The 17,253-nt window shown below is 45.8% G+C and overlaps 1 protein-coding gene across 2 annotated transcripts in view; it reads left to right on the forward strand.

The window, feature by feature from the left end:
- The window catches only part of LOC146863304 (uncharacterized), a 306,982-nt gene extending 303,908 nt beyond the window's left edge, over window positions 1–3,074 (forward strand). For both annotated transcript variants that reach the window (XM_085642718.1, XM_085642719.1), the window contains exon 10: window positions 2,736–3,074. In XM_085642718.1, the coding sequence (XP_085498844.1) occupies window positions 2,736–2,744 (9 nt within the window). In that variant the 3' untranslated portion in view covers window positions 2,745–3,074. The remainder of the gene's footprint in view (window positions 1–2,735) is intronic.
- The last annotated feature ends 14,179 nt before the right edge of the window (window positions 3,075–17,253 follow it).

The following is a 17,253-nucleotide window of genomic DNA, read 5'->3' on the forward strand; positions in this document are numbered from 1 at the left end:
CGGCTCCCCCGTCGAATGCAAGTGTCACCTCGCGTCTCCAGCACCCAGGGGCCTCACCGCCCCACTCCAAGGCCACGATCAAGGGGTAGTAGGGGAAGTTCCAGCTCACCACATCACGTCCCCCGGTGGCTCCCCGCACTCTCACCTAGCAGCAGTCGGAGCACGGCAACACCTGGGCAGTCAAGACCCTCTCCGCCGCAGCGCCAGCCGATTCGAGCACCGCAGACCTCCCGATTGGGGGGGGGGGGGGGGGGAGAAGGCTCCTCCGCCTCCCGTGTCCCGCAGTATCTCCGCGCAAGTGGGCTCGCAGCGTCTGCCACTCTCGCCTCGTCCCGGGCTCGGCTGTCTCCGTCCGCGCTCTGGAGGCCTTCAGCCGTTATCGCGGCCATGCTCTGTCCCACAATTCTCCGCCGGCGATATGCTCCACAGGCACCTGTCACTCAGTCCGGCTGATCTGCCGGAGCTGCTACCGACTCAAGCGATGCACCGATTTCCTCCAAACTTCGCTCGCCAGCAGCAGACCTCCCAGACGACCGTTGTGTGCAATTTCAGCTCTCCCAGCCACCGCTAAAGGATAATTCAGACGGATAATGACACCGGACTGCGGGAGCCTTACTCAGAGGCAACCATGCGCTAGCGCACCACCTAGCGTCCCCTTCAGACCACTTGCAGTTAGTTAAACAAGAAGTGCAATCGCTCTAACTAAAGAGTGCTATGGACCCAATTCCATTACAGTACCAAGGTTCAGAGGTTTACTCTCTCTATTTTCTAATCCCCAAGAAGGATGGTTCCTTAAGACTGATTCTGGATATCAGAATGTTCAACAAATACATAATGTCAGAACAGTTCCATTTAGTAACGGCTTCAACAGGTGCTTCCACTTTTACAGCAAGACGATTTTATGTCTACACTAGACTTAAAAGATGCATAATTTCAGATTCCAGTTCATCCAGGTCATTGCAGATACCTCAGATTTGTAATAGCAAGCAAACGCTACCAATTCAAAGTACTCCCATTCAAAGTACCTACTGCTCCCAGTGTCTTTTCCCAATGCCTCGCAGTAGTGGCAGCTCCCCTCAGAAGACAACACGTTCACATCTTCCGGTACCTAGACGACTGGCTCATCAAAGCCAGCACGTATCACAAATGTCTGCAACACATTCTGATCATGCTGGACCTACGCCACCAATTGAGTTTTCAATGCGCAAAAGTCTCACCTGCAGCCTTCACAGATAGTCTTATCTAGGAGCCACTCTCAACACTTACACAGCTCTAGCCTCTCCCAGTGCAACCAGAATTCACAATATCTAAATTCTGTTGCTACAGTTTCAAGCCAACCAAACCTTGCCAGCCAGAACTTTCATGCAACTGCTAGGAATGATGGCGTCCTGCATTTTAATAGTGCCCCATGCAAGACTGCACATGGGTCCTCTACAAGAATGCTTAGCACCTCAGTGGAATTAGTCACTTGGTCAATTTAACGATCTAGTGTTGGTGGGCAGCGGCACCCATCGCTCTCTGCAGTGGTGGAACACACAACATTTATTAAAAGGGTGTCCCTGTATCAACCTCAACCACAGATCGTGCTAACAGACCCATCTTCACAGATTGGGGTGCCCATCTCCACAATTACACAATCCAGACTTCCTGGGACAACAAGCACAAACATCTCCACATCAACTATCTAGAGCTTCTAGCAGTATTTCTAGCGCTGAAAGCTTTTCAGTTTCATCTCATAGGCAAAGTTGTCCTAGTCTACACGAACAACATGATAGCTATGTAGTATATACAAAAACGGGGGGGGGGGGGGGGGGACACACACACTCCAACTGTCACGCCTCTCTCAGAGCATTTGGAGCTGGGCAATCCATCACAGGAGTCATCTTCTGGCAAAGCAACTTCCAGAAGTAAACAATCAGATTGCCGACCTCAGCAGAAAGTGGCAGCAAATACACGAGTGGGAACTTAATCCCCAAGTTCTCCTTCCATACTTTCAGCAATTGGGATTTCCACAAATAGATCTGTTCGCGACGGTGGAAACTCAAAACTCGCAAACTTCGCCTCCAGGTTCCCACACCCTCTATCCAAAGGCAATGGATGAATGTCAAATATTTGCCTACGCTTTTGCGCCTCTTCTGCTCCTTTCGTTTTGGAAACTCAGGCAAACATCCCTCACACTGTTTTTGGTAGCTCCCACATGGGACCGCCAACCACGGAAAATATATATACCCAAACTATGCTGCTGGTCCTTCCCCGGAGTTTATTGTTCCATTTTAGCAAATTATCTTTTGCCTTGTCCCTTCATCACCAATACTCGTTTCTGGTTCTTTTCTGCTGCATTTCTTATGTTTTTGTATTTCTTCAGTTGATTGTTTAGGGCCTGTTGCCTTTGGATAAATACAATAAACCACCTCTGTAGAGGTGACTCTTTGGCCAGGAGCTGTCCAAATTTCGTCTAAATTTTGCCATTCTTTTACCTTTACTTTGCTTATATGATTAGTTCACCTTGACACACAGCTACTTCTGTTTTAGGCACAAGCTGCTGATTGGTTTTGGGAATTTTTGTGTAGAACATTTTCCCAACCTATTCCTCATGTTGTTTACCGTGTAATTGATATGTTTTTCATTTTTATAATAGGAGCTTCTAGACTTGGATCAGTTTTATCACCACAAAAGGCAAGTGTTCTCCATTTGCCCTAATCCTTGCCCTTAACTTTCTTTCTCTCTCATTCCAGGATAAATGACCCCCTACCTTAATCACCGCCTGTTAAGTCGGACAGTTAGCGGAGAGAAGACGCATTGTGCCTCCGGAAGTTTAATAGATTCTACTCTTGTCGTATGTGTTTCTTTTCAAGTTATTGTGGTATCTTGAACGAGCAGTCCAAGACGAGGAGAAAATGCAAAGAATGTTATTTATGGACTGTCTTGCTCCTCGTTGATTGTTGGAGGCCATGATCTCTGGTCCAGATTTCTTTTGGAAAAAGTAGTTGACATCATTTTTAAAACATTTTATTCATAAAAAAGTATCTTTCATCTTTGCTGTTAACGAATTCAGTAAAGACGTTAATGCGTAATACTGGTGTGTGTCTTTAATGCAGGAATTTGTGTACTTAATTTTGTGACCATGTTAAACATGAGCCATGTTCAGAGTTCTGCAAACCAGTATGATTTGATTTTTTTTTTTTTTTTTTTTTTAAGGACAAAGTGAAAGGGTATACATATTAAACATGTTCATGATGGAATCCTTGTTTTTAACACCATGGTATCTCTGCCTATTTGTGTGATCCCAAAACACTTTTTCAGTAGAGGAAATAGAATATCTGTTCCTGTGTGGCAACTGTGCCTTTTCAAAGGCAAATATTCCTTTTCCAATATTGAAATGTGTTTTGGCTGGGAATGTTTTGCCTAATAACAAGGTGAAATCCGCTTGGATTGAACAGTTAAAGCGATTGCCTCTACAATTATGCCTCCATAATTGAGGGAATACGAGGAGAGCGTTATGTATATCCTTGGAGGATAGCAATAAGCGTTGAATAGCCCCAGCACTGTACCAATTCCAGCGCACTCTCCTTGGACATGTCAATTTTACTGTTAAAAAATCAAACAAATATGGAAACTATGGGCAGTTTATCCACTTGCTGTATTACCCACATTTCATTATTTTCTCTTAACTAAGCTACCTTAAAAAATAGTCACTACTGTAAAAAGAAGTGACAAATATATTTTACAAATCTTTTTTATAAAGGCAAATATTAAAGAAAACTGGGGTCATGCAGCAATTGAAAGGCAGCAGTATCCTATCTTAGTTTGTGACTTGTTGGTACCTCAGTTATTGTTTCAAGCTCCTGAAACAAGCTCATGTAGAACTGAGCTCAGTCCTTTTGGTGCTTGGTTTTTCAGAATATTTTTGCTAACTTAAAGAGTATCATCTCACTTGAGGGTCAGCGCTGGTAGTGACTTGACTGGCGGACGCTCTTTATAGGAGTTTCGACCAGGTGCCTGACATACTACATAAATCTCACCTCTTTCGGCCCATCATACTAAGAGGAGGCAGGGGTGACACTCCACGGAGCCAAAGGCACATGCGTCCTACCTTGCAGCCTTTCAAACTGTCGGGGAATGTATGTGACTGAAGGCTGGCAGAGACAACATGAAAGAAAAGTATGCATGAGAGCAGGGGCAATAGACCACGCAGGTGAAGCAAGAGAATAAACTGATGCAGAGATTGATGGTGCATTGGCAGTCTGATGGAGGTTCCCTCACTGCTGCTGTAAAAACAAAAAAACAGGATGGCAAAGTGCGGTGCCAGATTAAAGAGACGTTAAGGGGTTGAGAAGAGAGACTGCTGAAGGCAGAGATGCATCCAACCCATTGGGCAGAGGTATAGATCTTCAGAGGGTGACTGTACTGGCTTCCTGGTTAAAGGAGAGACTGAGCAAGAACAAGCTGAGGTGGAAACTGGCTACTCCATTCTCACTTCTGCGTGGCACTGGAAGTAAGAAAAATGGGTATGAATGTAACCCTGATTTGTCAAGATTTGAGAAAGCTGGTTAATAGAGTAATGGAAGCTGAGAGCTATGTATATAAGACCTTGTATATAAGACCTTGAATATATAGTCAAAGCTGCAGACCACAGTGACTTGACTGACTGCGGCATCATGGACTCTGAAGATTTGCGTGGGAAATACAGAGGGAAGAATGCAGTGGAACAATTCAAGATGTATAGGCTTCCTGGAGGGACTGAAGGTAAAAGAGTTCTAGAGCATTGTCTGAGGACCATTGTTAAAATAGAAGCTATATCAACATGCTTTGTGGTGGAATGGGACATCAAACCTTCTATTGCCCCCAAGCTCCCCCCGTCCAGGTGCCCTGCTAAAACTTATGATTCCGAAGCTTGTTAATTTTAAAGGCCTAACAAGGTCCTACAGTCAGTGAGCGGAAAAGAAACCATCACATACGAGTCCCACTTCATGTTAATATTCCCAGACTAAATGAAAATAGTGGTTACAGACAAATTTATTTGAGTGTATCAAAAGTAAACAACACGCACTGAGTCTGAAATAGATGCTGCTCTACCAGGCAAAGCTCAAGGTTCATTTTAACAAGAAGACACACTTCGCAACGCCAAGAGATGCATGGAGATGGGAGGAAAATCGATATGCAGTGCGACCCAGACCATACTTGTCACTGGAAATTCATCAGTCTGACCGGCCAGGGAAGGAGAGGGTCACTTGGAGACCTCAAAATGGCAGGAAAAGGCACTACTCTAGCCAAAAGGAGTGTCCCGGACTGGAGTACATTGTAAAAGTCCACTCATCAGATTCAGAAACGGCTGTAAGCAATTAGAAACTTAATACTCACCTAGAGATTCTGACACTATGGGAGAGCGGAGGATGGAAGATGATATGCAGCAACCTCCGCTTGCCAATGTGAGGTAGTCTCTCGGACAATAAGATTGAAGCAGGTGTTTGTTGAGTGGATTGCCAACTCAATAACTTCTAGAAGTCCACAGTTATAACTAAGTACTCGGGGTGCTACAGACCCACATTTCTTAGGTTAATTTGGGAAGTTACAGGAGATTGTGGCAGACTGGAACCTGGTGAGTATCACTAAAGTTTTGGGGCCCGGTTCTCCCCTTTTGAGAACATCAAGGGCTCTTCAGTTTTCTGCAGTACTTCAGATACTTTTGAAGTGCAAAAGTGTTGTAGGATTTAGAATGTTCCACAGACATTTATCAAAACCAGAATAGGGATGATGTCTGACAGCTTTGGTACCACATGGTAGCCTGAGTACCAATGACTGATGTGGCACTTAAATGGTCTTCTGAGGATCGCCAAACAAGGGGCAGTGATGAAAAACGTAGATCAATGTGGAGCATGAGTGATTATGATGCAGAAAAGAAACCTATTGTATACAAATTGTACACAATTGATTTTAATTGTGTTTTAGACACCACATTAGATCGGTCCCACCCACCCGTATTCTCTGCATGCCCAGACCATAACAATGTTAAGTCTCCATCACTATGGCTTAAACAATGGATGTTATCAGACATCTGTGAGCTCCATAACCCTGATGTCGGGCTGTACTTTTATTATTCCTCCACACAAGATTTATACATCTTCTAGACTGGATAGTTTGTTAAGCCCAGCACCTTACTAGACTTTCTAGGTTAGAACATATCCAATCAGAGTCTCTTACAAGGACAGTTGTCCTGGTATCCACCCGTTTTGTCAATTCCATTGTGGTGCCTTCATAGTATGATGTATGGCGGCAGAACCTTCCAAGATACTCTAAGCGAAGGGATCCCTTATTATTTTCAGGATAACAAGAGCTCCACTACTTTAACTGCTGAGTGGAAGGCCTTTAAAGTTGTGTGGCTATTATATACACAAGGCAGTTAGTGCCTCCAGATCTCTCAATGGCAAACTAGATTGGCCGAAATAAGAAGAGCTAATTCACAGTTAAAAAAAGACCCTACACCACAGGCCTCAGCATGCTGCCCTCAAGAAGGTAGCAACATTACCCAAAACATTGAAATGCCTTGTTTGTGCCACCAATGTAAATCCAATTCACACAGTAGGAAACAAAGCAGATATATTATTGGCCTGGCTCATTAATAGGGAAGATACTCGCACGGTTACAACACTGCAGACAATTCAGTTACTTAGTGTATTCCGAGCAAGAAATGATTGATGTTTTTAATGCCTTGTCTCAAACACTATATTAAAGTCTACATCATAACCCGGAAGGGGAGATTATTAGTTTACTTGATGACCTCCTATTGTCACTAGTAACCTCGAACTCACTAATTGAACTGGTTGTTATCACAGTCCAGGAGATCAAAGCCGCCATACATGAGCTACCGACTCGAAGGACTCCTGCAATGGAAGGCTTTCAAAGTTGAGTTCTGTCAAACATAATCTACCATTCTGTCACTACGATTAGCAGCGATGTAGAAGAGGGAACTAGCAAAGGGTTCCCTTCCACCGACACTTCAAGAATAATTGATAATTGTACATAAATCTGGGAGGGATCAGTAGTCCCCGGCCTTTTATAGGCCTATAGCAGTTATAAACTGATTACAAAATAATCAGGAAAAGTTTGTTGAGCCATATAATCTGGGTGTTGCCCCAATTCATTCACCCAGACTACAACAGCGTTGTCCCTAGACGTAATATGTCATTGAATATAAAAAGGCTATATAAATCAATGGAAGCAGCCAAAAAATTATGACCTTTTCCGCCTGCTTTGGACCTTGAGAACACCTTTGATACTCTAGAATTGGATTATCTCTTTGTGGTCCTCCTGAAATTAATTTTTTGGAAGCTTATTACTCTTTTGATCAGGCTCTTCTACATGGCTTTCACAGTTTGGGTCTGGTTGGGTAAATTAATCTTTGCATCATTTGATGTCAATAAGGAAACCAGTCAAGGATGCCCATCTCCCTCCTACTTGCGCTATGGAGCTCCTAGCCATCAAGTCAAGACAGAAGAGGGGCCATCCCTCTAGCAGATATCACACACAGTGTCTCTATATGCCGATGACATTCTTATATATATATCAGAGGCTATAGTAACAACCTTTTCAGCTTGTCTAAAATCCTAAGTCTTTGACACTGCCTTCAATCTGCACATTAGTTTCTCTAAATCATTCATATCCCCCCCCCCCTTTGGCACACGACCATTTTACATGAGCTTAGGTGATGATGCAATAAGATTGGAAGGTCTCTGCTTTTGTATTAGAATCTACTATACTGACCAGGTTTTGCAGCGTGAATCCCTTTCTGCATTGACATGCTGTGCATTTTTTTGCCATCTAGTGGTTGGGTCCGGAATTGTCCTTGTTTTTTTTTTTTTCTCTTATTCTGGCCGCTGTTGACCCCCATTTGGTGCCAGGTACGTCCCCTGTGTGACATCAGAAGATATCCTGGAGGTCGACGTGCGTGGTAGCCATCTTCAGATTCTTCTTTCTGCCGTTGGGTCTGGGAGCAAGATGAGAAGCCCTGAAGATTTTTCAGATTTTTTCCCCATAAACTTCAAGAGAACTGAAAAAAGGCTAGTGTGAATCTCGCCTTTCATTGACGCCATAACCGGAGACGAGTAGAGCTCCGGCAACGACACCACAGAGGACCTCATCGGTCCACAAATGGCAAGGTAGGGGACATGGGAAACACCCCTTTCAAGTTTTGTCCCAAGTGCCACGACAAGTACGCTCAACGCGACCCCCACGACGTCCGCGTTCCTGTGCCGGTCCAAGAATCATCAGGACAAGGACTCAGGCCTGCACAGTATTCCTGTCTAACACTTTGACGCCGCTGAAACCAAAGAGGCCCACTACGCCACAATGTCGCAGACCTCTAGGAAAACATCCCTCAAAGACCTGGGTTTCTCCAGCAACGATGAACGTGAAGTACCAGCAGAATCGACGCACGAGGGATCAGACGGTAAAATTCTAGAAGGGGACACCGAAAAAATCCACGCCCACAAGAAGGTGAGCAAATAAACGAAGAAAACGGATAAGGTAAGACATCATATACAGAAAAAGGAGTTTGACGCGTTTCTGAAGGATTATCAAATCCCCAAAGCCACAGTTGACGAAACAGAAAACGTCGACGCCAAAGAGGCGGAAGACGCAGAGGGAGAAGAAGAGATATCTTTGACTCACCCCCAACCCCAGAACCTCGCGAAAAAGATCCAGAGGAATATGGTGACCTACCTGAGGAGAAGGAAATCTCTGAAAATTTTGAGGATTCATGGAATGATCTAGACACAGAGAGGCCCGAAGAGGAGGTATGCAGTTATCCTTCGAAAGCATCACCACCAGACGACATGACCTTCTACAATGGCTTAGTCAAAAAGGCAGCAGACCATTTCGGAGTCGCCCTCGAGGAAGAAAAAAGAGACGCATGTTTTCTCCTTGAAACCCCAGCCCTTGCCATCAAGCGGCCTCAATATCTCCCAATGCTTCCTAGCATACTGGCTCAAGGCAAAGAAGCCTTCAAGGAACCAGATCAAGAAAGGGTGTAACACCCACGGTGGAAAAGAAATCCAAGGGTTAATGCAGTCTCCAATACCGGCCCTCCACCAGAAAAGGGGAGGAAGAGAATGGACATAGTGGGGAGAAGAATGGAAAAGGAAGCGTCAACACAGTGGGGCATCGCAAATTCCAACGCCCTACTAAATAAATAGACCCCAACAGAGGGACGAAATAGAGGAGATTCTCAATAAACTGCCCGAAGAGGACAAGAAAAGAGAAAGATCTATTGTCCAGGAAGGTAAAAACGTGGCCAATACATGCCTTAAGTCAGCCCTTGATGCCGCAGACACTGTCAGTAGGCACCAAACTCAGAAGACATGCCTGGCTCAGGATATCAGGATTCAAACAGGAGGTTCAAACCTCTATCCCCAATAGACAGTTCACTGGGGACACACTCTTTTGGGAAGGAAGTGGATGAATCCCTTCAGCAGATTGAACAAGCATTTACAATGCAATGGTCTCGGCATTGGTAAAGTTAGAGCTATTGGCATTGCTCATGACATTATTTTTGTTTGTTTTTGTTTTTAAAACATTTAAAGAAACGGCATTGTTATTTACAATGTCAATAGCTTAATCACTCTCAAATGCAAGACCTATTGCATTTGCACCCACACACAGAGCCACCTACACACACACTGACTAAGCTATTGACATTGTAAACAACAATGCCGTTTCTCTACATGTTTTAAAAACAAAAACATAAACAAAAATAATGTCATGAGCAATGCCAATACCTCTAACTTTAACAATGCCGAGACCGTTGCATTGTAAATGCTTGTTAGTTCTTGCCTAAGACAGCGCATAGTTTTCTGCTACGAGACCTCTCGTTAGCTTACACTAGGCTTAGAGCACACCAAGTGCTTGCCATTGGTTGGCTTCATTGTCACTGTAATTTGATAGCTTCTCATTTGTAAGCTTTTGTAGGCGTTTTCTTCCTCCTTTTCTGTTGGTTTCTCCCCTGGGCGCAACTTGTGTCCTTCCACTGCTTATTTTTCAGGAGCTACTTTGTACTTTTTGTTTAAACACTATCCTCCCTTGCCAGCCTGCTTCCTCAGTCCCACCCATGATCCGCTGTCAGCTTGCTTCCCCGGCTCCTCCCACCCACAGTTGTCAGTTTGCTTCCTCAGCCCCTCTGGCCCAATTTCTGCAGTCAACCTGCTGCCCCTACCCCTTCCGTCGGATCTCCGTTGCGCTTGCTACCTCAACCTCTTTCCACTGTCCATTTGCCTCCCTCGCTCTTGCGTCTACCTTCCGTTGTCCGTGTGCTTCCACATTTTGTATGTCCTAATCCCATCCACGTCCTCCTCTCCAGCCCTGCCTCTGTTGACTTGTCCCCCAACCCACTCCCGTTTGTTCGTTTTTATAATATTAAAAAAGTGCATTAGAGCACAGCAGCTAAAATCCATTGCCAAAGGCGCTCATGTGAAGGGGCCTATTGGCTTCGTCAAGGCCGGTTAATAAGGGTTTTGAAATGACAACCGTTGCTAATCACTCGCAATGGAGTGACTCCGCACTTGATTTGGAACGGATCATCGCTGTATCTGGAGAATATTAATTACAACGTCTACAGAGGCGGCAAACAACACAAGAAATGAGATGATGCAACAACTGGGCAAAGTATGTCAACGCTTGGAGGCGTGCAGTAATTATTTCCAAATACTCCTTCACAAACACTGACAGATTTGAGCCGCACACCGCTGTCACCCTGCAAGATAACTATCGGGGCCCTGGCTCCCCTCCCTCTTGCAGGACCGCAGGTTAGTGTGAAACGGAAGCATTCCCTTGAGACGCTCAAGAGAAGATACTTATTTAATAAAAAAATCGGCGGTTATACTTGATCACTGGGGTTTGTATACCACATAAACACAGCCCTTCAAAATCAGTCAACAGGGATTACGATTAAACTAATTCTGGGAAACTCCCAGCACTGCCACGAGCTCGCGTTAATGCGATGAGCCACAGTGGAGAACGGGCTCTTTCCGTGATTAGAGTTTACCCCTGGCTCTCGTTGGCACAGACAGCCAATCGGTGTGAGAAATTACCATCTTTCTTGCATGGTATGCCCCCACTTTTTGCTAAATTGCTGAATGAACTTTGACTGAGTGTACCCTGGGTTCCTGCCAATCAGGTGCCCAGGGCCTATGTTCCTTCCTTAAACCACACAAACTCCAAATTGGCAAACCCTAGCCACATGTCAGCCCCTAGTAAATGGTACCCAGGGCCTTGTGACCAGGGAAGGCCTCTAAGGGCTGCAGCACTCATTGTGCCACCCTCAGAGGCCCTGTACCCTTACACACACACACTGCCCTTGCAGGCTGAGTGTCTGGGTGCAGGACAAAACAAAGAGTCGACATGGCACACATCACTGTGTACCATGCCCATCACCTACACTGCCAAGTCATATGTCAGCCACCCCTCTAGCTGGGTGCATTACGCCTATGGTGTGGGCACAGGAGCAGGAGCCCTGTGCCCCTACAGTACCCGGGTCCATTCCTGGGCGCTGTAAGTGCAGTGCTGTCATTTAAGAGTACATGGTGCTGAGAGCTCGTCAAACACGAGCTCCACAGCACCATAATGGCAACACTAAAGCCTGGGAAGTTTGGTATCAAACTTCTCAGCACATTGAACCCACACTGATGCCAGTATGGGATTTAATGTACTAAGCACCCCAGAGGGCATCTTAGAGATGCCCCCTTGCAGCTAACTTACAATCCACGTCTGCTCTGAGGCTGCCCAGGCTGCCACACAGCAGACACATTGCTGGACCCCTGGGTGGGAGAGCTCCTGCTCTCCCGGGCCTGCAACAATGCACATCCTGGGTGAGGTGAGAAATCTCCTCCCCCATGGCGAGCAAAGGGAAGCTTCAAAGGCATTCCGCCATTTGGAGTTTCCCCAGGCCACTGCAACCCCCCACTCTGGCGGGAAGCTTGGCCGGAAACCCCATACAAGGACAGAGGATGTGCCAGCCTGCCCACCCCACCCCTCAGGTGGGGGAGGCGAAGCACATCTCCGGGCTCTCGCCATCTTGAAGATGGGAGGCCCTACCCTATCAGGATTAGGCTACTGCCCCCCTCCCACAGGAGAGGGGCAGGATAGGGGGTGTACCCACCCCAGGGCAAGGACCCATTGGTCCCTGGCCTTCACCTACCTGTAACGCCCCTAAATCTAGTATTTAGGGGCACCCTGAACCTTCCTTCCTCAGATTCCAGATAGAAAACTACAAGAAGAGCAAGAAGAACAAGGACCTGCCCTGCAGCTGCTAAAAAGAGAAGACGACACCAACTGCTTTGGCCTCAGCCCTACCGGCCTGTCGACTCTCAAACCTGCACCAGCGCGGCATCTCTCGTGGCCAGCAACCTCACCAACCCCGGAGGACCTGGCTACCTTTTGGAACAGTATATACAGAGCCACTTTCTCACAATCGGGAGGGAGATTATGGTTTCTATGTGAGGCAGACCAGCGTCTGCGAGAGTCCGACACTCCTATTGGTTAGAGTCTAGCGTTTTTTTTGTTGTTGTTGCATACTTATATAGCACGAACTCGACCCGAAGGTATTGGAGCGCTTTACACGAGCACCGTATTTACAGTACACATTCAGGCACGGGGAGAAGAAGTGATTTGCCCAGAATCACAGGATGTGGATGCGACCCATAGGCTCGAACCCGGGTTTCCAGCACCAAAGTCGGCAGTCTAGCCGACGGACCATATCCTCTCCCAAATGTGTAATGTGGGAGTGGAGAGGGGGGCTAGGGCTAAGGAGGGGTTGGGGAGACGCAGTCTGGAAATTAGCGGGTCCCTTGTGACTGGAGTGCGTGATGGGCTTCGGGCTGTGGCTGCAGGGCTGTAGTTTGCATTAGCTGATGGCGGCGACTGCCTCTGCTTCTGGTGCAATTAGAAGAAACCCCTCTGGCAACAAACACCATTTGAAGCCGAGATGTCAACAGGTCAGTGCTGCCGCAGAGTCCAGCGGGGCAGCCAGACGCCACCAGAGTAACCTTAGTTTACCTGGACTTGGGGAGAGGTTGAGAGTAGCAGCACCGCAGTTTACAGCTGTGAATAAGACGTGTACCCCCGAGCCCCTAACAGACACGTAAAGCCCACACAAGCAGTCGAACACCTAATACATTCTCTAAATTGTTTATGAAAATACACAGGCTGATCAATGCCCTGCTTAAAGGCTAGCCACGATCAGTCTATGTGCCAGGGCTTTGGTCTTCTACAAAGATCGATCTCTTCAGCCCCGCCACTTCCTAAGTGAGACAAATTAGCACACTTTTGCCTGGCCTTGTTCGAACCCATAAGTGAACGAGGCTGCAGCACCTCAAAACAGGAGTAGTGCAGACGCACGACAATGAAAAGCACTCATAGTGTCGCATTGTCTTGCGTGTGCTTACTTACTTTCAACGATGGCGCGCGTAGCCCTTTCATACCTGTAACATTTGGCCACCGGACGCAGGGGGAGCGGACGAGCACACGACTGCCTTTTTCCGAGGCAGAGCAGAAATGCCTCGGAGAAAGGCAGCGGCATTTTCGGATTCGGGGGCGTGTTTTGCTGTTGTCTCCTCCTTGAGACTTCTTGCAAAAAACACGCCCCCGATCCGAAAAGGACGGGGCCTAATCTGAATGACTGACCTCTTCTCCATTGGCTGGCCAGCATTCAAGAGGCCAGCCAATGGAGAACAGGGGAGAAGAGGGGCGGATTCAAGCCCCTCTTCTCCAAGTCATTAAATCTCGGAGCGAGACTGCGCAAGCGCAGCCTTCGCAGCCGAGACCTAAAAAGGACAACAAGACTGCTAGGCGATGGGAACCCTACAGCAGAGAGGTTCATTTAAAAGAGGTGGTTTCAACAACAGAAAAACCACAGGAACCGAAAGGTCAAAGCCCTGAGAAACAATCAAGTCAACATGGAAGTTACCAAGGCTGGCAACAGCAGAAGCAGCCCTTTTGGGGAGAGATAGAGGCCAAACCCCCAGAGGAAGAGTTATGGCTCTAACTGACTCATTCACAGGAAAGAACCCACACAAAACACCTGTAGGGGAAAGAATATCCTTTTACATCGAACAGTGGGAAAAAATCACAACAGACAATTGGATATTAAATTTGGTAAAGTACGGGCAGTGCATAGAGCTAACACCACCACTTTCAAACCTACCAAAAACAAGAACATTTCTGAAAACAAATAAATTTCAGAGATCAAGGAACTAATCCAAAAACAAGCAATAGAAGTAGTACCAAAACAGGAATGTTTCAAAGGAAACTACTCACCATACTTCCTAGTACCAAAACAGGACCTCATTCTAAGGCCAATTCTGGACCTAAGGTTGATAAACAGGTTCATACTAACACAACGCTTCAAAATTGTGTAGTCTTCAAGAGATAATTCCACAAATTCAAAAGGGAGACGGCATGGCAACAATAGACCTCAAGGATGACTACTTGTATATCACTTTGAACAAAAGACAGAGAAAGTACCTGAGGTTCCTACACAATGGAACACATTATTAGTTCAAAGTATTCCTCTTCGGGATAAAGCTCCACGTGTCTTTACAAAGTGCCTAGCTGCAGTGGTGGCTCATCTAAGAAAGGAAGAAATCCATGTCTATCCCTATCTGTACGACGGGCTCATAAGGGCACACTCAAAGCAAACATGCTACAATGATGTTCAAACTGCCATCCAAACACTACAGAAACTGGGTTTCTCAATAAACCACAAAAAATCTTCAACAAAACCAGAAAGGGGAAAAAACTTTCTAGGAGCAAGATTACACTCAAGAGTGCAAAAGTGTACCCCACAAAAAAATGGATACAGGCTATCCATCAAGAAGTGACCCTCTACCTGAAGGGACAATCTGACAGTGAGGAAGGTCATGAAACTGAAGGGCATGATGGCATCATGCATCCCACTTATCCCTCACGGCCGCCTGCACATGTGCCCATTCCAGGAATGGCTTACCAACAGCTGGTCTCAAGACACAGGGAGTTGGGAGTATCTAGTCGTCATTACACAAAAGGTGCAAGCAGAGATATAATGGTGGGCATCCAACAACAAAGCACAGGGGAGATGTTGGAGGGAGATTTTTTAAGGGTCAAGAGGGCAGGGGGCTGAGCACATGGCTCAGGGAACCTTCACCGTATGATCGAGGGAGTTGGGGACAAAAGGGGCACCTTAATCTGAGCCGGGGTGTCTGGGAACGCTCGCTCTAAAAATGAAGGAAACAGACATGTGAGTCATGGAAACTGAGACTGAAAGCCTAACAGTTTTATTAAGAAGGTGCAACTTCAAAAAAACTGCAAGACAAAGGCATAAAAATACAAATATAGTGACCCTGCATGAATCAGAAGGCATTGAACTTGTTTGGAGAGAGAAACTTCAGAAAACCTCAAAGACACATTTATAAATGTACCATGAAAACAGTATAATTCAAAGAAAATATTTCTCAGAATGCATAACACACTTGATCTAAAATACTGACAATACTCCCGTACCTACCTAAAACCTAATAGAAAGCAGCTTTGCAGATGTAATATAAATATGAAATGCTCAATAAGAAAACACCAATTTAGGGACAAAATAGCATAGGAAAATAGTATACATGGCATATACAGCAAATATATTGGCAAGTTAAATTGTATCTTAAAAACAAAAAAACAAGACCTCTTGGGGAGCACCCACACCCGCCTGCCATCTACTAACAGACTGGTGGGGTAGTCCGCCGAGGACTGTGTGAGCTCCCTTTATATACATTTTAAGGCTATGAGATGCGCCTACAGTAACGTCATCTCACGCCACTTCTACCCACGTCACTTGGTGCATGGTTTGCACATTTTATCAGACGTGTCGTGTCTATCCCACTAAATGCGGAACGTAGACTAGGTGGAAGGTTATATTCTCAGGCCATGCGCTCGACCTAAATTGCATAGGGCAAGCAGAAAATATGTAATGCAAAGGAATAAAATATACCTATATGGATATGTCTTGGTTATTCATCACCCCAGCTTGTCGCGACTGCGGTGGGAACTTCTCTATTTGTCATGTACAGACCCAGGATGTGATGTGCTATGTCGACAGAATAGAGAGAGAGTGAACTCTGCGCCAGTAAACTTTGCACACTGGTAGGGTGGGGGCTCTTTAGTTTGGAGCAGGAGGCCTCGCTGAGAGAGGCTGGCAGTGATTTTGGTCAAACAAGCCTAGGGCCTGCTGTTCAGTAAAGATGGGTGCAGGACTTTGGTCAACTTAACAGAAGGCCTACAAATTGGGCTGGCAGGGCCTACGCAGGGGTTCATGCTTTGCTGAGTGATAAGGATGCCTCAGGGTATTTGTTATATAGTAACACAGAACCCTCCGGTCAATTTAACACTGCCTACAAATTAGGCTGGCAGGGCAAGGACAAGGGTCTCATACCTCAGGTGTGGACAGAACGGGCCTGGGGCACCCTATGATATAAAATAAACCCTCTCTCATTCCCCCCTCTTGTTCATTCTTGAACAAAATCCTTACAGCATACCTTTCAGGTCTTTGAGATATTTGGTAATGGTAGCAGGCTGCATTTAGTGTAGTCCTATTTTTACTTCAACAACTACTATAAGTGCTAAGTTAGTCACAGTCCCTGTTCTATCCTTTTTCTCCCTTTGCTAATTATGCTTTTCTCAGGAGGTGCAACTGCTACGTACTCAGTGTGCTTACTGAAGAGCACATTGTACATTAGGACAAACAGGTATGACATTGTAACACATGCTGCTTTCTGTGTCAGTAGGCCGGTGTGTGCAAACATAACATCCTGCTCTGTCAACTATCCCCCTGTCCTGTCTTTATCAATGGTAATTTATTCAATGTGGTACAAAAGTCATTATAATAGCAGCAATGGGGGTCAATGCTGCTAGTAGCACCCATGATCATTTTCTCTAATTGTTCTGAAAGTCTTGAGCAAGTCTTGAGGCATTGTTCCAATCATTGGTACGTGTGGCAAGTGTGACTAGTTGGAAGAATGTCTCATCTTCTGCTGAATAATAATGTAGAGCCTCAGAGATGATACCTGTAAAAAGTAACTGTTGGTGCCTGTCTTCAAGTAATTTGAGAGGTTTGCAAGCACTTCTATTACTTAGTCACATTCGATATGAAGAAAACAAAGTGAAGAAAAGGTAAAGATGTCTCGTTGTCACAACTTGTAGACTGAGGGGTTGGGGCGTCTATGTTTCCAGACGTTCTTTAGGTGA

Source organism: Triturus cristatus, chromosome 2_2 (genome assembly GCF_964204655.1).
Source record: "Triturus cristatus chromosome 2_2, aTriCri1.1, whole genome shotgun sequence".
In the NCBI taxonomy this organism is placed as follows: domain Eukaryota; kingdom Metazoa; phylum Chordata; class Amphibia; order Caudata; family Salamandridae; genus Triturus; species Triturus cristatus.